The following is a 22,394-nucleotide window of genomic DNA, read 5'->3' on the forward strand; positions in this document are numbered from 1 at the left end:
TTATTTTTTGTCTGTGTGGGTCAGCGTGTCTGCAGGTGCCTGTGGAGGACAGAAGAGGGCACTGGGTGTCCTGGAGCTGAAGCTTCACACAATTTTATGCCACTAGATATGAATACTGGAAACCAACTGGAGTTCCTCTGGAAGAGCAGCAAGTACCCTCAACCTGAGCCATCTTATCACTCTATGCTGCTGAAGAAGTGTGTGTGTGTGTGTGTGTGTGTGTGTGTGTGTGTGTGTGTGTGTGTGTGATATGACATAAACATCCATATCTTGAACATTATTGAACCACACATTTAAAAGGGTTATGATGTTCATTTGTATAGACCTTGCCAGGATTAGTTTTAATTGAGAGAAATACCACCACGTAATGAGATCATAAAATAGGAAGAGTATAGAGACATCCGAGACTTTCTGGATATATTAAATTTTCCCCTAAATTTAACATTATAGTAATTGGAAGAGGAGAGGAGGGAAGAGGTTTTGATATCAGAAGCTGTGTTTCAAAATTCAAAATGATTCTGAGTTGAGTGAGAAGTAGGGCAATTTAAACATAATAGACCGTATCTTTTAAAATAACGTCTTACAGGATTTCAAAACACCACATGGAGAGGGAGGCTTATAAAAGTGGGATTGTGAGGTATAAATACAGTAAGCGAAATAACCGAATGCAGCTTTGTTCCAGATGTCACCCTGGCGAAGAACGACCTTCGTAGTTAATTACATTCTTGCATCTCGGCTCTTCTGATGCACCTCGTGTGCAGAGCACTTGACTGGCAGCCTTGAGCTTGGCTTCCTTCTATCATACGTTGTGTGTGCACTGTGTCAAATTTCCTGGCCAAAAAAAAATGTTATTTCAAGGTAATGTGTATAATAAAAACATTCTCTTGCTGTCCCCAGCAGCGTTACTTGGGATGGTACTGTCAGAATGACAGCCACAGTGATTAATACTCATCTGCCAACTCAGATCGTGGGTAAGAGGCGTCATGCACACGACCTAATGCTTACAAAATGTAAAAGGTGTGTATGGTTTCTGGGTGAAATTCAACACAAAACGTCAACCAATTGCTAAGGGGGGGGGATAAGTCGGACCCAAGAGTGACAGTAATTTAACACTTCCAACAGTTGTTCCCTTCCCACTTAGGTTGCATTTCCTCTATCTCTTTCATTGCAGCGAAATATGCGTAACATAAAAAACCCTGTGTTGACTGTTTTGAAGTGTGCAGTTTGGCAGCATTAAATGCATGGCACTGTGGTGCAGTCATTACCGCTGTGTGTGTCCAGAACATGTTCGTCTTCCCAAAGAGAAACTCTCAATCCCCCTTCTCTCCTCTCCTCTGCCATGCTGCTTTTTGTCTATCTGATTGCTCTGGGTCCTTCATTTTAACAGAATTATACTGCTCTTGTCCCTTGCCTGGCTTATTTCACTGAGTGCAATGTCCTGAAGCCTCATCTAATCTGTAGTGTGCACCAGATGCCTTACTCAAAAGCCTTACTTTTTAAAGGTTTAGTAATATTCCCTTGCACTCACACACCATAATTTATTTATAAAAACAAGCTAAATTACTTATATTCTATTAAATCATTATACACTGTTATTCCCACTCTACTTATCATAATATACTGTGCAAAGCCTGTAATATACACAGCCGTTTTCAAGTATTTGTTAAGGACCAATGTTGTAAATATTCATTATCTCTAATTTTCCTTACAACCTAAAAATGGGATATTATGCTAATTTTAGTGATGGAGGAACAGCATATAAATGTAAGTAAAATTTCTCCAACGATTCACAGATTACACGGAGGAACTGGGGTTCTAACCAGATGTGCTGGGCTGGGCTGTGCAGCTGGAGCTCCCTCACCCCTACCCCTGACTGGCAATGCTGCCATCATGGTACACTGCACATATGCAATAGGATTTCACTGGACAGAGATATGTACAGGTCGGTGCTGACAGCCCCTCACTGGTATATGACACTATCCAGGCCATGTGGTATGTCACTAAACTGTTTCATCTCCAGAAGAGAAATAAGAGAAGCTGTCAACAGCAATAATATTGTGGTGTCATATTGAAGTACTCATGAGGCCAGGGAGCTGTGGGGCTGAGAGAAGCAGGCCTGGAGCAAGAGTAGAGTAGAGGCACATCCAAACTCCAGAAACATTATCCTGAGATTGGCAGGAGTAGGCTTAATACTCCTGCCCAGGGTCCTGATGCTCTGACACATGTAGCCCTGTGACCTAGGGCCTTGCCACACCAGAGGTGGCTCACCACAGAGTTGGTAGCCAGGTTAAACTTCCTTTCCCCTTATAAGATCATGCCCAGAAGTACCTGAAATTCCTCCTTATACAAATGAGGCATCCCCAGTAACCTGGCCTTCATCCCAATAGCCCCTACTCACCCCTCCAAAGGTTTAAATAGCCTTTATCTCCCCCAAATAAACTGAACCAGTTCTCCAAAACGATTCCTGGGTATGTGTGTGTGTTCTTTACCTTCAAACTCACAGAAGACCAAGATCCTGACTATACTCATTCACCCAGGTAAGCGTCCCTCCCTCCAGCCCTGCTAAGTTGTACAATTAGCCTGGCTACCCAAGGGGAAGAAACAGACATGAGACCACAAGTACAAGCTCTGCCTTACAGGGTGGACATGCTTACTCCTTCCCTTTTAACAGGAAGGAGTGGAAACACAGAGGTTAAATAGTTTACCCAAGTTCTCGCTGCTTTAAGTAGTGAGACCGGGATTACAACCTGAGCTTAGTCACCTGGGTTCAAATCCTTCATTTTAGCCACTAATCGCTGCCTGGGACTTGTGGAAGGTGAGATAACATAGGGAAATCACACTGTCTACATCTGACACATAGATATCCCTCCAGAAAGAGCCATTTGTACTTTGTATTGCTAAGAATTACCTGCCATTGGTTCTGAAAGGTCTAGATGGCCCTTCCCCCTACCGACACCTGGGAAATGTCCCAGGGAGAGGAGGTGCTGATTATACATCCATCAGGTCTTTGACCTGACAGCTGGACAAAAGCAGAACCAGCAAGGACTGCTACAAAGCCAGTTCAACAGCAGGCCTCACGTGCACTTTACCACTCAGACGGAATTCAAATGAGATGGGAATTTGCCTTGACTTATCATCTGCTGTAGCATTACAATGATTGACTTCTGAAACCCCAATTATCTCCCATTTATCTCAAGGTGCAACCCGGGTGCTAAGAAGTTTCTGAGGATCCACAGAATGTCCTCCTTCTCAAGAGAGATGAGGGACACAGCTGCCCCTGCTGGGTCTCATCTATTGTTACTCTTAGACTTCGGGGTGGTTATTGATTAATGATTGCCAACAAGTAATCACGGACTTTTATTTTCATAAGTATGTTACTTGTCCCTTAGTAAAGAGGAGTTATAACTAGTAACTTTATATTCTGACCTTAAGGTTTTGCTCAATGCCTTATGTAATAACACCTGCTCTTGCTGTCACCTGTGGTCCCCTGGTACCAGAGATGGTAGGTACATGTGTACCTCTCAACAGTCATTTGTCAAACAATGTATACAGTAGCTTGACTGCAGAACAGAAGGGTAATATATCAAAAGTACCTAGCCCTGAGCTCATTTACAATTTTATCATACCCACATATATATTCAGGGTTAAATAAAATCATAAGTATCAGAATTTGAAGTTAATAATTTTATGTTTCCTAGTTAGGGGAGTTAAAGAAATTTTGTATCTCCCTCAATATCAATTCAAAATTATCTATTGGACTTGAGTAGATTCTGTTCTGTGTGTAGTAATGAATAATGTAACAGCCCTTACTGTCAGGAAGTGGGTAATATAGAGGTAATGGTGGGTTATAAAGTCAGCCAGATAAATCAGCATTTTCCTTTTGCTCCCTAAAACATACAGGGATGTCTAGACACTTTCTTTAAGAATTAATTTGTACATTTCCCACAAATTGGTTGTGTACAGCAGCAAACCTGCCTGTGTTGGCTGTGGTTTTATTGTAATTACAATAACTTAACTAAATACACATACATTGGCAAAATATGTGAGCAATAGAACATGTGTGTTTCTATAAAAACTGATTTAATGCTTGGAAACAATTTCATAAAGTCAAGTTGCCAAGTTGCTACTGTTACATTAGAATTTGGATGAGACAAATAAAAAGGATTAAGAAGAAAATGATTCTAGAATGATCCTAGAAACCAATCCCTTCGAAATTTAAAAATACCAGCCAATATTGAAAAAACAAACAAACAAACAAACAGTATAGAGATTCTAATTACCATACACTGTGACCTGGGCAAAAAGCCTAGTGTAGTCAAGAGGCCAGGCTCTTCAGTGGTAACAGAAGAGAAGACATGCCATTAGCTAAAGGAGTAGTATTTAGAGAGCTTAGCTGCAAAGCCAGATGGGAGAAGAGCTCTGTGTCAGGGAAGTATAGAATTATCAGGCATAAGAATGTCCTAAGCTTACAGAGATTGTCATGGTACTGATTCTGAAGGCATCCTTAAGGAATCTCGAACTCTGAAGAACAATGAGTGCTAGCTCTTTTTGTTTCCCTGACAAAAAGTAAAAAGAAAAAAAAAACCTTAAAGCAGAATTAACTTATTATGGCTGTAGTTCAATCTTCAATCTTGGCTCATAATCAGCTAGCTCCCTAGTTTCTGGTTTGTAGGGAGGCTGAGTGCAACAGCAGAAGAGCGTGGAAGGGCAGGGATGCTCACCTCAGGGCAGCCAGGCAGCAGAGAGAGGGACTAGAAAGAGCCAGGACACTCATCAGAGGAACACACACTGACAGTCACCTACCAGCAATCAGGCACGCCTTACCTCCTATTACTAATGGCATCAGATTATGAATCAATCAATTGATTCATTCCACAGTGAAGTCAGAGCCACCAGGATCCAGCAACCTCTCAGTGACTGGTTCTACCAGATGGAGTCCAAGACTTCAACGCTGTGCCTTTTTGATAGACACTTATTATCCAAACCATAGCAGTAGAAGATCGTTGGAGAAAGCTGTGATGTGATTAGGTTCTCTTAGCAAGGCCACTTTGGCTGTGTAGGACCACATTTGGGAGGGAGGTGACAATCAAGCCTTTAAGGCAAGAGAGCAAAGCAGCTGCACATGTGCCAAGGAGAAGAAGGAAGACAATCTTCTCAGTCTACTTGCAGGGACAATGATGAGAACAGAGCAAATCAATAGGAACCTAGGAAAAACTTAGCATGGACTGTCAATCAATGCAGGGTAAAGAAACGGTGAGGCCAAAGCTTAGATTTCTGGGTTGGTTGACTAGGTAGCAGGACCATAAAACCCAATAAATAGAAAAATAATGAGGGGGGAGATAATGTAGCAGTTGTTCCTAGTTCTATACTCTATTTAGAGAAAAAAAAATCCTAATTTCTAGAAAATGTGAGTCCAGGCTGGAGAGATGGCTCAGTGGTTAAGAGCATTAGTTGCTCCAACAGAGGACCAGGGTTTGGTTCCCAGCATGTGCATCAGGTAGCTGAGAAATACCTTCAACTCCTGATGCAGAGACTCTGACGCTCTCTTTAGGCCACCGTGGACAATAGGCACATATGTGGCATACATATATGCACACACATGTACACATAAAACAAAAATAAATACTTTTTTATACAGAAAGAAAGAAAAAGAGTAAGTCATACAAGCAACAGAGTCAGAAACAGGTCGGACATTGACCCCCTCCATCCCCATTAGCAACTGTTCAATTTTTTTCTTCCATATAGAACAGACACCCACTCATCATCGAATCTGGAGTCTTAATCCTCCTAGATCCTTGCCACCTACTAGATATAATCAGAAACATTTTTTTAGCATAGGTCATATTTTATGACTTTCCCCATGCTTGCCACACCCCCACAAAAAAAAAAAAAAAGACACAAAACCAAAACCACAACAAACAAAACCCACTTGGCTTGGGATTGCATGGAACCCTATGGACATAGATTTCACACGGTACAATCTTTTATCAGCTAATGGAAATTTGACCCACACAAAGATGATCAGAGTGTGCTTTCTGTGAAATAGGTTGAAAATAATTGCATGTCAGGCAGGGTTTGGAGGGACGCCGGTGAGGCGCTCTGTGAAAACATGGAGGAGCTGAACCTCTGCTGCTCCAGATTTGAAAGCTCTAGTACTGGGGCAGGGAAATACTTTATCTCCTCTCACGGGGCTTCTGATTTAGTTCCTCTGGCTGCTAATTGCTGCAGAAGGTAGCAATGTGGGGTTTCTAAGGGAAATCAGCAACGTTTACCGGACTTGAAAACATACTCAATAGCATTGGTTTGAATTTAGAGACGCTAACAGTGAGCAGCGTAGCCCAGCCAGGACGATTAGGAGCTAAGTGGGCAGGCACTTCCTCGAAATGACTTTATTTAAAGTCCGTAATCAGAAAAGATGAATGAGAAGGGAAGCTCTCTGTCCTGAATAGAATGAGAGCTCAGGTTGATAAATCTTGCCTGTACTCAGTTTTCCAGTTATAAACATCCTATTGTTAAGAGGACAAAGCTTTGGCTTAAATGAGATTCTGATTTTATTTTAAACCACACATCCATTTATTCAACAAGTATTTATTGAGAGCCCATTGTGGCGGTGAGCAGCTCTTGGCAATTTTACACCTCCTCTCAAGAAACATTTGGGAACATTTAGTGTCCATTTTGGTTGTCATAAGCAAGAGGCATTAAGAAGAACTTCTAGCTGCTACTTGCATAGAAGACGAGGATGCTGTTAATGCCCTGTGTGCAGGAGACCTCGCCCTGCAACTGAGAATAGGCTAGCCCCAAAGGTTAGCAGTGGCACTGTGGAGAACTTTGTTCTTATTGTAGCAGCACAGCAGGGTAACACAAAGGGCAAACCTTGGTCTTCTGAAGCACCTTTTAGTTATGAAAGAGAAACAGTAAGACCGTTGCTGGGGAGAAATATGGCATTCGAGATAGTGAGTGGGGGAAGCCCTGTAAAGGAGAGTAAACAGATGCTGGTGACAGCTGCCTCTGCGAAGAGGGGTCACTCTCAGAAGGGCCACTTAGCAGCTGTATTGTGAGTAGAAACTTCTAGAGAAGCAAGTCAAGATTTCAGTAAGGGCCATAGGGACTTATACCAATTTTACTTTTCTTCTTCCTCTTCCTTTCTCCTTTCTTTCTTTCCTTCCTTCCTTCCTTCCTTCCTTCCTTCTTTCTTTCCTTCTTTCTTTCTCCTTCTTTCCTTCCTTCCTTTCTTTCTTTCTCTTCCTTCCCCCCTCCTTCTTCTTCCCTTGTTGCCTATAACACATGGATTCACTCTAAAAGGGATTTGCACAAATTATGAGAAAATCAGCTGAGGATCATCTAGTCACTGATTTCCTCTTTCTTAAGTTATAATTTTTGTTAAGTTTGTGTTTGACAGTTTTATAGATATGCACAATGCACCCTGAGTATTTCCATCCCATTCCTCTCCTGTCTCCCTCCCACTTCTGCGTGCTCTGTCTCTGTCTCTGTCTCTGTCTCTGTCTCTCTCTCTCTCTCTCTCTCTCTCTCTCTCTCTCTCTCTCTCTCTCTCCACACAATGCCAGTTTTGCATTCATATCCTTTTGGTTTGGTTTGTAAAACACTTGAGTTTCTCCAGGACTGTCTGTCTGTCTGTCTGTCTGTCTGTCTGTCTGACAGTGGGCTTGGAGCTGCTCATTAGAACCTGCTGGAGACAATGATTGCTGCTCTCCAAGGTTCCACTGGTAGCTTGGCTAGGCCTGGAGAGGCAGAGTTCTGGGAATCCCTTCCTGGTCCATGTTTAACTGATGACAAGCCCTTTCTCTCTCTCTCTCTCTCTCTCTCTCTCTCTCTCTCTCTCTCTCTCTCTCTCTTCTCTCTCTCTCCTCTCTCTCTCTCTCTCTCTCTCTCTCTCTCTCTCTCTCTCTCATTGTGAAAGCCTTAGGCATAGAGGTGTCATTCCCTGCCCCCTTTGTGTTATACTAGGATGGAACTCATGGCCACACATACATGAGATGAACATTTTATTCCTGAATTAGATCCCAAATCTTTCATTCATTATGCATCTAATTATCATTTTAATAGATTTTAGGTGAATAAAAGACAGAATTTTTATTTTCTCAACTAATAGATTATTTTAGATCCACTTAATTACATATTGGAGGCTGTGGAGTCTCAGAACAATCTACAGTGATCACACATCAGTCTATATGCATATAATATACACTAATGTTATATATTATAGCTTATATCCTTTAACAGGATCTTACATGAGGTCTTTGGATGTCATAAAGGTTTGAATACAATATAAAAATACAGAAAAGTCAAACTACTTTTAGCTGAGGATCATCTAGTCACTGATTTCCTCTTTCTTAAGTTATAATTTTTGTTAAGTTTGTGTTTGACAGTTTTATAGATATGCACAATGCACCCTGAGTATTTCCATCCCATTCCTCTCCTGTCTCCCTCCCACTTCTGCGTGCTCTGTCTCTGTCTCTGTCTCTGTCTCTCTCTGTCTCTCTCTCTCTCTCTCTCTCTCTCTCTCTCTCTCTCTCTCTCTCCACACAATGCCAGTTTTGCATTCATATCCTTTTGGTTTGGTTTGTAAAACACTTGAGTTTCTCCAGGACTGTCTGTCTGTCTGTCTGTCTGTCTGTCTGACAGTGGGCTTGGAGCTGCTCATTAGAACCTGCTGGAGACAATGATTGCTGCTCTCCAAGGTTCCACTGGTAGCTTGGCTAGGCCTGGAGAGGCAGAGTTCTGGGAATCCCTTCCTGGTCCATGTTTAACTGATGACAAGCCCTTTCTCTCTCTCTCTCTCTTCTCTCTCTCTCTCTCTCTCTCTCTCTCTCTCTCTCTCTCTCTCTCTCTCATTGTGAAAGCCTTAGGCATAGAGGTGTCATTCCCTGCCCCCTTTGTGTTATACTAGGATGGAACTCATGGCCACACATACATGAGATGAACATTTTATTCCTGAATTAGATCCCAAATCTTTCATTCATTATGCATCTAATTATCATTTTAATAGATTTTAGGTGAATAAAAGACAGAATTTTTATTTTCTCAACTAATAGATTATTTTAGATCCACTTAATTACATATTGGAGGCTGTGGAGTCTCAGAACAATCTACAGTGATCACACATCAGTCTATATGCATATAATATACACTAATGTTATATATTATAGCTTATATCCTTTAACAGGATCTTACATGAGGTCTTTGGATGTCATAAAGGTTTGAATACAATATAAAAATACAGAAAAGTCAAACTACGGTTTTGCTATCTTACAATAAATTTTTGTTGTTTTTAATTTAAGCAGAATTACAGCAAAAGCTGCATAGGACTTGAACTTTTGCGAATAATTTTCCTCATTCACAAATTTTTATTAATGAAAGTTTATAAGTTATATTTTGAATATTCAAAAACAAATATGGACTGTAGATACAGCTCAGAGTAGAGAATTTGCCTAGCATAGGTCCTAGGTTCAATCTCTAGACTATAAAAAAGGAAATGTGTAAAAATAATCTCTTGTTACTACACTGTGGTAAAACTTCACTTTTCTCACAGAATACTTATTTTCCCCAAATATTCCTTTATCAAAAGAAAGGTAAGTTTACACCCTTAATTAACACATCTATGAAGAAATCTAAAAATTAAAAGACTAAAGCATTATATGAACTTATACTTTTAGAAACATTAAGTTTTAAATTTTTAAAAAATTATTAATTTTATTCTTTGAAGAGCTGAGGACTGAACCCAGGGACTTGCATAAGATAGGCAGCTAAGTCTCCAACCCAAGTTTTAAGTCCCCAGCACAAGATTTTTGTTTTTGGTTTTTTTGTTGTTGTTGTTTTGTTTTTTGTTTTGTTTTGTTTTGTTTTCGAGACAGGGTTTCTCTGTATAGCTCTGGCTTTCCTGGAACTCACTCAGTAGACCAAGCTGGCCTCGAACTCAGAAATCCATCTTCCTCTGCCTCTCAAATGCTGGGATTAAAGGCATGTGCCACTACTGGCCCAGCCCAATCTAAGTTTTTAAAAAGAGTAACACCATTGTAAAATGATGGCAACCCTAAATGTGTGTCATTAACAAGTAATTCAAACTCTTAGTAGGTATTTTCAAATATGGCGTTCTTATATTTGAATGGATATATTGGTTTAATACAATGAGAAAAAAATGAAAGACATTAATTCTACCTAGAATCTTTGATCAATCCATAAAATATTAGTAATTCTTTTATCCATATCTGGTTGTAAATGTGATTTTACATTGAGGACCACCCTATTGCTGTCCTTCAGTGTATCACAGATGTGATTTTTTTTCCCCCTTGCTAATGATGGCAGAATTTTACATGTGACCCAACGCAAAAAGAATAGAAATCTGGTTCATGATGGAAACTGAGGAGCAATTCCTTCATCCGCCTCATAATGCACACCAGGAGCTGTGACTCTAAAGCTATAGAGCAGTTGCAGTTGATGGGGAGCTGAGGGCTGGACAGACCACGGCAGGGGCGGGGCTCCGGCATCCAGCAGGATTTTCACTCTGCAGCTGCCATGCCTCCGTTCCTCCACCATTCACGTACTCATTAACTCAAAACTCAACTCAGTTACTGAGTACGTGCCAACCGCTGCCAGACCCTGAAGATCAAACGTCCCTGTCTTTGTTCAGTGAAGTAAAAGAGACAAATGACCATGAGGTGTAAGAAATGTACCAACCACGTGATACATGAACGTGATCTGAGCGTGAAGCTCGGGAAGGACAGATTTGAGAAAGATGGGGACCATGGTAAGGCCTGCCAGTCAAAGCTAAACATCCTGAAGGTCAGAGATAGATAGAGTCAGGTCAAGGGAGGCCTTATACATCCTAATGGTGTGGCCCATGGGTCTCCAAACGCTTTTATTTTCATTAAGGCAGAGTATGTGTGATATGAAAGATCCCATATAGACTATTATTGTTAACGTACAGCACAGTGCTGCTGAGTGTCTTCACATGACTTTACAATCATCCACACAATGTCTGCCTTCAGAACTTTCCTGTCAAAACTAACATTTTCTACCTGTTAATCAATAGGGACCCTAAGCTCCTCAAAACTGGCCCTTTACTTTCTGTCTCTATAAATTTGCCAGCTTGGGGTACTTTGATTAAACACTGCATATGTGCCTCTTTTTACTTAACGTCAAGGCTTCAATATGTATCTGTACTGCACTCTATATAATAATTTCATCCGACTCTGTTCTAAGCATGTACTTCTAGCATATGCATACTCTTAATATACCATGTGGTTATAAAACATACACAAAAATAAATATTTTCAGAGAGCAAGGTCTTTAAAAAAAAAAAAACCCCAGAAGTATTTTGCCCCTCTTTGGAACTAATTAACAACTGCTATAGAAAACAGAAAAGCAACAACAACAAAAAGAATCTTCTGAAAAGAGCAGAGTATCCACGCTGGCTCAGTTTTCCACCAAGAGTCCTTCTCCACGAGTGTATTAGCTGGTTAGTGTTGATTAGCAGCTAAGACTAGCTCAGTAATTAAAATATATATGTGTGTGTGTGTGTGTGTGTGTGTGTGTGTTATTTGAATATATATAATATATTCATATGAAATATTGTTTATTTAGGGCATTGGGAGGGGAGTTGAGGGAGTAGAGTCAGAGAAAGGGAGGGGGAGGTGTAGAGTCTGGCCCTGAATGTGTGTAGACTGGGGGAGGGGAATGTGGGGAGAAGCAGAGAGGGAAGAGGGTAGAAGAGTTAGAACTTGCTATTATATTTTATACTGGGTTATTCTAGTTATTCTAGGAAGTGCTGACTTCACTCACTGTGCTTGAAGATCTTCCTGTTTTGCATGTACATAATACATTTTTTTTTGGAAAGATAAAATGATACAGTCTTCCAAAATACTCTCGAATGGGTTGCTTAAAGATGGCAGGAAGCATCCTGGTAAAACAGGATCTGAGGGCTTTTGAATAATTTTCAAAACATTGTCAAGATGGGTCAATCCATTAAGAGAAAAAAAAACACAGAAAACAGGTATGACTACTAAAGACTAAGGAAAGATCAATGAAAAATGCAGTTTGTCTGTGACACACACACACACACACACACACACACACAGAGAGAGAGAGAGAGAGAGAGAGAGAGAGAGAGAGAGAGAGAGAGAGAGAGAGATTGGAACACAGGACTCTGGAAGAACCAACCTCACCACTGGGAAGGCCCTTCCACCTCTGTGAACGTTGGTTTCATCATCTGTGAACAGATGACATGAACTTCTTTGCAAAGTCATAGAGTACAACATTGCATGGGGAAGCTAAGTGACAGACACCAAGGTTCAGCAGGTGTCTGGGCACCTTTCATTTATCAATTCACAAACAAGAACGCCAATAGTGCGTTATTCCCTTGTTTCAAGTCATAGAACATGCTAAATCACTCTGGAATGCCCCGCCCATAACATTTCCAAATAGCTTCACATTTCTGCTCTGTGCCCTGATTATTCTGGGCTGAAGGCATCTGGGAAGGGCATATGCAGGAAGGGCTCCCTACCTTCCCTTGTTCACTCTAATGGTAAAGCATAAATTTCCACGAGGAAACAGGTGGATGTTTAACTCTAAATTTCTGATTGCTGAGCAGAGTCATTTGCTTGTGCTTGTGTGGGAAGACACAGGTTCTAACTCTTTGAGGGACTCATTGTTTTTCCCTAAGGAAAATCAGACCAACACTGAGAGGCAAACAATGTCTTCTATCAACCACTTCACAACCAACACAGATGCAAAAATCTCTGACAGGTTTTTTTTTTTTTTTTTTTTTTTTTTTGTGGTTTTGTTTATTTGTCTGTTGTGTTGATATTAGAGATCTAACATCAAGAAGCATGCAGGGAAAACAATTTCACATCCAAACACTTAGACCAGCAGTTAAGTGGGTGGCCTTTCAGCTTCAAGTCACAAGGGAGGAGAGACAGTCCAGTATGGCCTCAGTGCAGGTATCCAAGAATTGTTCTGCCCTGATGCACTAAGAGAGAAAATGGTCAGGGCACCCTTGGACAAGGGCCTTTAATCACAATGGTCTATGTCCCTGCTGCATTAATGTTTCCAATTCACAATTCGGGCAGAGTTTGTAGAATTCTATTGTAGCGTTACCCACCCAAATGCAGAATTGCTGGATTCTGACATCCATGTTGTTTGTTCATTTGTTTGCTTTTTTTTTTTTTCTTTCTTTTGTGAACCAAGATTTCTCTATGTCACCCTAGCTGTCTTAAAACATCCATATAGGCCAGGGTGGGCTTGAACTCATAGAACGTTGCCTGCCTCTGCCTATGGAATGCGAGGATCAAAGGTGTGCCCCACACCCAGCTACCTGCACACTTCTCATTTGTAATTGTGTTATATTCTCCACCTTTGCTACAGAGTAGGTCTTTCAGCTCTTCAGGTGTGTGTTGCATTTTACTGAGATGAAAATAAAGGATATCAGATATAAAAAGTAAAAAAGGAGTCTTACAGTGCTCTATGAAACATGAGATAGAGACCATTAAGCTGCTGTTATTATGGGGAAGATTTGCCTGGCCTAACTTTTCGATTCTAATCCCTGAAAAAAAAAAAACAGCAACAGGAAAAACTATTTTAAAAGCAGCAACACTGCCAGGGACACCACATGAAACAAAGAAGGAGTGTTTCAAAGTTTAAAAACTAGACAGTTGAGCTTTGTCACAATAGTAGAACAATGTTACTGCATAATGAAAGGAAACACCAAATTGCTCTAACTCGTTATCAGTAAAATATATCGTGAGCTAATTACCGGATGTATTCTGTTTCAAGATATTGGAAGCACCTGTGTTCTAACCCAAGCTTTACCATCCACATTCTCTCACTGCAAAGGAGAACTGCAAAGATTTGGGATCCTGCAGTGGTGTATGGAAGGAAGTCCCTTGCCTGCTGGCATGCACCCTGGTGGAGGATGGGTCTCATTGTCTATCCCTTCCCTCTATTGCACTTCCTTCTTACTTTGCAGGACCCAGCACAGAAGGAAGATCATCTCCAGAAGGTAGATCACAGCCCCAAATTCATGCCTGCCTTTCATGAGCTACCTGATCCAAGGGTACAAATACTTCCAGCGCACCACGTCTACATATCTAAAAGTTACAAATGGATCAGGCTGAATGTAATGGAGCTTTTAAATGTAAAGTGTCCTGTTCTGTTTTGACAAAGCTACCTTCATAACAATCGGAAGGCCGAGTCCCAACTTGGATTTCTCAGATCCCTGAGAACGTCACACCCAGATTTGGCTTGGTGTTGGGTGTACTCACGCCTACCTAGCGTTATGGCTTGTAAAGTTAATTTTCCATCTACAAAGGGCATTCTTTTCATGATATAAACACTCCAGTTTGATAAATACAAGAAAATTTCCATAACCGGTTACCCCTCCCCTAGGTCTAAAAGTCCACTCATGGGAAGTCCACCCTTAGGAGAATGGGATAGGACAGGCTAGAGCCAATCTTGAAGCTTGTGTAACAGGAAATTCCAAAATTCCAAATACAATTGGGAGAATAAGGCGGCCCAACAGGCAATTGCTTTGATTTCAAGGACTCTCTACCTACAGGCTAGGAGAAGGCAGCCATGGATAGTCCAGTGATTCACTAGAGGCCAGCCCTTGCCTGGTTTTAGCCAAGGGTCTATACACTTTCCTCAGGAAACCAGTGCCTACAAAAGTACTAACGTTGATATGGTGGTGCCACCTAGGAAACAAGACTCTATAGGTGGTCATTTTTATTTCCTATATTAGCAGAGACAAAGGTGAACATGGATTGAGTTCCTCTCTTACCTGTCTTTCCCCCATTTTCATGCCTGACATGTACTTTTGCTGTGTCTCTGTCTCTCTGTCTCTGTCTCTCTTTCTCTCTCTTTCCCTTCATTTAACCTCCCCACTTAATTCCACACTTTATGTACTGATAAAATTCTACCTTTTATGGATAAGAAAAAAAAAAAACACAACCAGAAATGATACCTTTTATCTTTAAGAAACTTAAAAAAAATAAATAAAAGAAAGAAAGAAAGCCACCCCTGGTCGGCACAGAAGGAGTGAGTGGCTTTGCCCACCTTACTGTGGTTGTGTAGGAGTTACTGATTCCTTTGGCTCGCAATATGAAACAAATAACTTCTAAAGGCTGAAAGACACCTTTGCTCTTAACTGGAAAAAAAAAAAAGATTCGTAGTGTGCTTTGGTTTGGCTTTTATGCATGACTGAGACGGAAACTACTGAAACAGTTAGACATTTTTTTTAAAGGTTTGTCCTTCAAACAATTGCACACATACTTTTTGCAGGTGTCTTGTTACTGGTTCTGTAGTTTTCTCTTCAGCAGAAGGTGTTTGGAGGCAGGAGAAAGGATCAGACAGGAACCAGAAAGGCTCCAGCTTAGAAACACATAGCAAGTTGAGCCTTTACCCATTATTACATCCTTCATTAGGAGCAAAAGAATCACTCAGTGGTCCACTGTGGACCCTCCCACTCACTGCCATGGTCTCCAGAGTCTTTAAAAGCACCATACGTTAAACAGGTTCGTAATTAGTCCAAGTCCAACTTCTCGGTTGAGTCGTGTGTCCTCTTATTTTGCAATCTGTTATTGTGTTTGAAGTGTGTGCATTAGGGCAATTTGTTTTTAACATGAAGACCAACCATTTAGGATTTATAAGACAACCTACCCATTCTTTCTCAGTGGTGAGAAAACTTTCTCTTCTGCAAAAGGAATAAAAGGTAATAAATGAAGAAGGGAGATGAGATGCTATCGACCTGTTAAGAGTAGTTTTGACCTCTGTTATCAACCATGATGGCATTTTATCTACTTATTCCCGTGCTTAGTGAATACTTCATTAGTGAAAATATTTACCAACCAAATAATTAACCAGAGGGTGAAAACCAACCACAAACAAACTGACCCATTGCTGGTCAGTTCTTGCTTTTGTAAGATATATAAAATGATTGTGTATCCTAAATGACAAGCTTTTGTTCCTCACCATGGCTTTACTGGCTGAGAAATTTTAGGTCAAGGTCCCAGCGGTCACAGTTTCTGCTGAGGGCCTACTTCCTGGTTTACAGGTATCTCTAACCAACGTCAGCAGAGCAAAAAACAAGCTCTTGAGTGTCTTTCAAATCCACCAGTTCCACCCATGAGGGTTCTTGTCCAGGATCTAATTACTTCCCAAAGGCCTCATTTCCAAATGCCATCATTTTGGGGATTCAGGATTACTGTGTAAATTTGGGGATGTGTGTAAAAACGTGTGGCTCAAGGGGTGGAAACCACCTCCGTAACTAACATCAGTCATTACAGTTTCAGACAAGACTGCTAAATCTCAGTCACTGACATTTTCATTAAAAGCTTAATCAGTGCCAGAATATCTCAAGTACACACACATATCTGTGTATCCTATAGGTGGATAGCTACATATGCAGATATACATACATACTGTATATACATACATACATACATACAAACCAAGTCATGCTTAATTTCAAATTGGGTTACACATGAAATCACATATGAAATCCAAAGTTTCCACAATTCAGCCTTAATGTTTTCTCTGTTTGCTTCTTCCCTAAGGCACTCAGTAGAATGGCAACAGTGAGCTAACTTGAAAGGTGCTGTGGTGTGACTGTAATGACCGGGAGAAGAGTAGACTGAGGGAGGCCTGCACTGTACTCGCTGAGGCAAAGGAAGGAGATGGAGACCCACTAAGATGTAGTCGTTATGTGTGCGATTCTGTACATTCATATCGCTGATGTGTCTTATTTTAATAAACAGTCACACTTATTGCTGCACTATGAACACACATGAAAGCAAGACACATGTAAGTTTTATTTTTAGACACTGGTGTCTGCTCACATCTTTTTCCTACATGATCCAGGTCATTTGTGTGCTCTATTGAACAGTTACCGAGTACTTGTTTACAGTGTGCTGGCCCTGACAATTAATGACATAAGCCTCTTTCATGTATGGGTGGGGTGAGAGATTGGAAGAGGAATGAGACTCAATCATAAGCAATAAGGAAGGAAAAATATTTCAGATGAAGTACAGTGCCGAAATAGAAATACCCGTGTCCCATCTGTGTTTTCTTCCTGTCTCCAGCTTATCATGTCTTAACTACATAGTAACCCCTCCACCCAGTGATTACTTGGAATCCTTGATCTAGCCCCTACTTCCATCAAGCCAAACTTTTGCTTCTGTTAGTTTACCTTACGTATCTTTCCCAAGTAGACCATAGGCTTTGAGGAGTGAAATGTGCATATGTTTTCTAATAATGTTAAACTTGTGACTTCTGGCACACGGGCTGATTTTGCTCAACATTAACCCCTAAGGCAACATATGACATATACAGTCAATGCCAATTTATGGAATAACCTGTTGCAGGAGTAAAGAACCCCAGTGCTAGGTTACCATCCAACTCTCACAGCATGATGGAAAGTTTGTCAGAAATATCTTTGGACAGGAAGATGATCGATCCTCTACAAGGTCATTAGAATATCATCTTTAGAGTTGATTTCTTTTACACTGATGCTGTAGCTTATATGCAAAGCATCCTTTTTTTTTTTTAAAAAAAAGATTATTATTGCAATTTAAAGTTCACTTTACTAAAATGTTATTTTAGCATATTAAAAAACCAACAACAGGTAGACTGTCTAGTGTGAATCAAAATACAAGCTCACAGACACTGAAGAAAGATCTGTTTTTCAGAACCAAAGAGCTGGCTTCTATTCCAACCTGGATAGAACAGTGAGTTACTCAGATAACAACACAGCACTAAAAATGACCCACTGACTGAGCCTAGGAACCCTAGAAGTACTGGAAATCCCAGCCTTCGAAAGCATTCTGACCTTAAACTGGTTTTGGACCATCTTTCTGGGGCTCTAAACAATACAGGTCATCTTTTTTTAATGTCTCCTGGAAACTACAAATCCCCACAAAAATGAAGGCAAAATCTTTGTCATTTCAATAAGAAAGAGATGTGGGAGTCATCTGACCATAGTCTGTTATGGGCATTGAACAACTCAGATAGCAAACCCACAGAGCTGACTGCCTTGACCACTGTGGCCAAAAGACCTTCCATTGTGTCAAAGCATCTGCTGTAAACTCATCCTGAAAGCTCCCTTGCCTATTAGAACTCAGATTTGGGTTTTTCTGGGTTACACCTAAACATTTTTCCCCTCAAGAGTCCAGCTAAGTTACAGCTCCAGTGTGGCCATCTACGCACACTCCCTGGTGATTTTTTTTTCCCCAAGTACTACTAGGAACAAGGGTGAACTCTGAGACCTTCTATTTTCAGAGACAAAGTCTAACAGAACAGGGAAAGCTCACAAACCAAATGAAGGGTGCTGGCAGCCTGCAAGCTTCTGCAAAGTGGCTAACAACTGACTGCTCTGTTAGTAAGTTCCAAAATGATTTTGAATGTATTTTGCTGGTGGAAAAATCTGAAGCAGTAAGACACTGTATTAGTGAAACTGATGGAAATAAAAACACTGGAAATACTGTGATGGGCTTCTGAATGCCTGTGAGTTTTATCCTTTTCAAGGAACAAAAAGAAGCAGAAAAACATAAGGCATATATGTTAGAATGAATATCCAGCTTGGCCTATCTCCTAGTAGGGCACCCATTATTCTTAAAATTGAAAATAACTGCTATTATTATTTATTGAGCATGTAATATCTGCCAGCCAAGGTAATAGAGGTTGGTGTCATTATCTAATTCAATTCATCACTAGATGGTAAATATAATTAGTCTTACATTCAAAAGTGTAGGAAAATTGGGGCACAGAAATCTTCAGTAATTTTCTCCAAAGTCTTGTTCGTAGTAAATTGAAAAGTCGGAATTGGAGACCAAGTGCGTATGACTAAAATTTGCATTCTTTCCAACGCTGCCTTAAAGGAAGTTAAATTCAAAGATCAAATACCATTTCTCCCTCATTAAAAATAACTTCTTTAAGGAGAAAGACTGACACCGCAATTTAGTGCCAAGCCATGAAGGATGTTTAAAAAGTTAGAGTTTCAAAACATTTCATTTAAATGCATTTAAGTTGAATAATTTGCATAACCAAGTCTCAGCTTGTTTCTGGGGAAAGTGTTCTGCTAACAAGTGTGCCCCATTGGTCTTTTAATGCCTTTGCAGTTTGAAAGTCTACAGTGACAGGTCACAGTGGGATGAGGGGAGCACATTCACACTTTGTATACAGAACTGGAGAGACAGGATCTGGAGGCTCACATGACAGGTGCAGCAGTGGAGATAAAACCCTGTCTGCTATCTCACTAAAATCGAGTCTTATTTGGAACAAATGACCTTTAGGGGAAAGGGTAGTGGGAAGGAGAGGGAAATCCAGGGCCCGAGATGGAAGTTGTGTTCTAATAACTGTGCCAGATTATCCTCCCACATCACAAAATAAAGTGGTTATTTTCCTCAGTTGTCAGTCAGCATGAGTGTGTGAACAGCTCTGCCCTGTCTGGACCCTATTCAGTCCACTCCAAGGGCACAAACACTTAAGTGATTTCCAGGAATTCCTTCAGACTGTCCCACTAACTGTAACATTACATTTTTTTTTTACAGACATGATTATATTTCACATCCCTGTATAACCTCAGCCATATTTCAATATAGTCTCCTAGCTGGATCTCATGGGGTTGCATCTTGGAGCCACCTACTGGGATAAACGGCCTTTTGTACGTTTTAAATCACAGGTGTACTAGCCCTTCCCCCTTTTTAAATTGAGTCGGAGGAGAAGGAACAAGGAAGGTAGAGGGAAAAAATACTACTCTCACTGGAGAAAATTGAAGGGCATTAAGAAAAAATCAGAGGTGGCTCTTTAACCATTGGGTCATATAAAAATCTTCTCTGTACCTCACGAGTCTCCCCTTTCCACGTCTTTCTCTTGTTTTCTAAGAAGGGAAGGTTGGGATTGAGTTTCTCCTCTGCCTCAAATGTCTCTGCAAATGGTAACGAGCCAAAACCAGAACTAGACAGAGAAGCCACCTGGGGTAGCCGCTTCCTCATGGGTTTACCTTGTAGTTTCTGGTTGTATTCGGTCCTGTCAGACTGGCTCCTTCTCAAGGAGCCAGAGTGGTCCCCAGAAACACTGCTGTCCACCACAGTATCCGTCTTCCTCCTCTCCAGCATATACAGCCTGGATCTCAAGAAGGTCAAGTTCTTCCTCTTGCTTCCCATGGTTTCCTTCCCAGCGGCTTCTCTGGGCTCCATGTGAAGCAAAGAGACAGAGTTCTGAGCTTTGCTGGCAACTGCGGGCGGCTTACGCGTCTCAGGGTGCACCTGAGCATCTAACTGCCCCTTTCTAACTACACAGATCCACTGCAGGGTTACCTGACTGTGACTGCTACCTGGAGTCCCCAAGCTCCACCCCTATGAGGTCATTTTCTTTTATACCTACAACCCAACAGGGGAAGTTGCCACCTGTTACCCGAGAGACCTGCAGCACTGAGTTAGGCAAAGCAGGGACTCTAATGTCACATGCTACTGAAGCAAACAAAAATCTCATTGTGTGGGGCAAGGGCTGGGGGGTGGGGAAAGGGAAAGTGCGCAAGGTGAGACAGGGCTGAGCGAAGGGAAGGACACATTAGCTCAACCCTCAGCCTGTGGCTTGAATGTGTGCCCATGGGCGTGTGCAGGTGCACTCTGTGAACTGTGTTGTGACCGCTGCTGGGAGTCCTGTGCGGCTTTCCTCTGCTCTCCCACCTGTGGCTCTGAAGTCAGTGTGTAGCTATGACAATTTACATTCTCACGGCAGTGCAGACAGGGTTATTTTTATTTGGAGCATGTGCCCTCAAAGCAATGCATCTAATTTTAAGTATCGCCGTTGGCGATCATCTGTTACAGTCTGACTGGCTAAATGAACCCTGGTCAGAGCACCTGAGAAGTAAAGATTGACATTTGAGAGTGATCCCCACTCCACCCCTTACCCCCGTGGAGAGTGAAGAACTGGAGGAGAATGGATGTCCCGAGAGCCCAGAAACTTCTCTTATTCTCCATAGGCTGCCTTTGCCTGGGCTCCATTTTTTCCTGGTTCCAGCCTTCTCTTCTCAAGTCTTGGTCCATAGGAAAATGATAGACGACTCAGTGTTGATTTCTTTAAATATTTCCTGATGTAGCTTCACAAATGGAGTGTGAGGAAAGAAACATGAAAGGAGGCGACAGTATTGAAATGGAGAATTATGAAGAAGGTGCACAGGGCAAGACGCAAGGGCGGGAGGGAGAAAGGCACAGGGGAAGAGCCTTTCATTGTCTGAAGTTGTTTTTCCTTGTATTTACTGGGCTCTCCCAAGGGAGAGATCTCAGAAGCTCTGGGAATGTGCTGAGTGTTTTGCGCAAACCCTTGTTAAGGTAAAGATACCCTAAGAAGAAAAATAGATTCCCTTCTACCGTAAAGGGACCGACAGCTTCCACCTGCCCATTATGAATCTTGCTCAACTCCACCTGGACAAGATTATAAACGAGGAGGAGAAAGACAAAAAACCATTTTTCCCAACACAGGATATGTAGGCTGAATGTAATTTGCATAATTACCTTAAGAGATAAATGATAAATCCTCACTCACTATAAAGACAGCTATATATAGCTTGGCACACTGGCTTTTATTTGAAATAATTGAGAGTTATTTTTTTTTTAAAAAATCAAAAACCAAAAAACAAACAAAAAACCCTTAAAAAAAAAAAACCCCAAGCTCTCCAGAGTATATTGAATAAATACCTTTAAAACAACTTTTAAAGCTGTAAAATGAAGTTTATTATTTATTAAAATATCCTACTTGTTTTATATATATATATAACATATATATTATGAATATATATATTCACATAATGACTATCAGAGCTATACTCTTCAGTAACTGAAAAATTGTGCAAATAAAATTATAAGACTTTTGGGAAATAGGAGGCTTAGAGACCAAGCGAGCGAAAAAGAAAGAAAATGAAAAAAAAAAACCCAGAAAACTAATAAAATCAGATAATACATTTTATATGTTTTCATACATAATAGATTTTTTGGGCTTGTTTTAATGTCTTTTATTTTCATGTGTGTGAAATATGCATATGTGTGTGCATGCAAATTTGCATTTGCCCAGGCACACATACATGTGTGCATACACTCAAGTGTGCATGGAAAACATGGTCCTTTGTTGTCAGGAATCATTCTGAATTGTTCCACCCTGTTTTTCTAGGCAAGCCTCTCAGTGGACCTTAGAGCAGACCTATGTGGTTAGTCTTGCTAGGCACCATGCCTCCTTGACATTTGCATGAGTTCTGGGGATCCAACCTCTGATCTTTACAGTAGTAAAGCAAGTGCTTTACCCACTGAACCACCTCCTGATCCCACATTGCTTCTGGGCTTGTTCGGTTGTTTAGTTTCACTATAAAATATTGCCAGGCCTGGCACTCT

At 41.0% G+C, this 22,394-nt stretch overlaps 1 protein-coding gene across 1 annotated transcript in view; it reads right to left on the minus strand.

Moving 5' to 3' along the window:
* Arhgef38 (Rho guanine nucleotide exchange factor 38) overlaps window positions 1-20,371 on the minus strand; it is a 121,459-nt gene extending 101,088 nt beyond the window's left edge. The window contains 2 exon segments of the mRNA XM_034501367.2: window positions 15,696-15,700; window positions 20,009-20,371. Coding sequence (XP_034357258.1) covers window positions 15,696-15,700; window positions 20,009-20,204 — 201 coding nt within the window. The 5' untranslated portion in view covers window positions 20,205-20,371.
* Window positions 20,372-22,394: the final 2,023 nt, after the last annotated feature.

The sequence above is a fragment of the Arvicanthis niloticus genome, chromosome 4, assembly GCF_011762505.2.
Source record: "Arvicanthis niloticus isolate mArvNil1 chromosome 4, mArvNil1.pat.X, whole genome shotgun sequence".
In the NCBI taxonomy this organism is placed as follows: Eukaryota; Metazoa; Chordata; class Mammalia; order Rodentia; family Muridae; genus Arvicanthis; species Arvicanthis niloticus.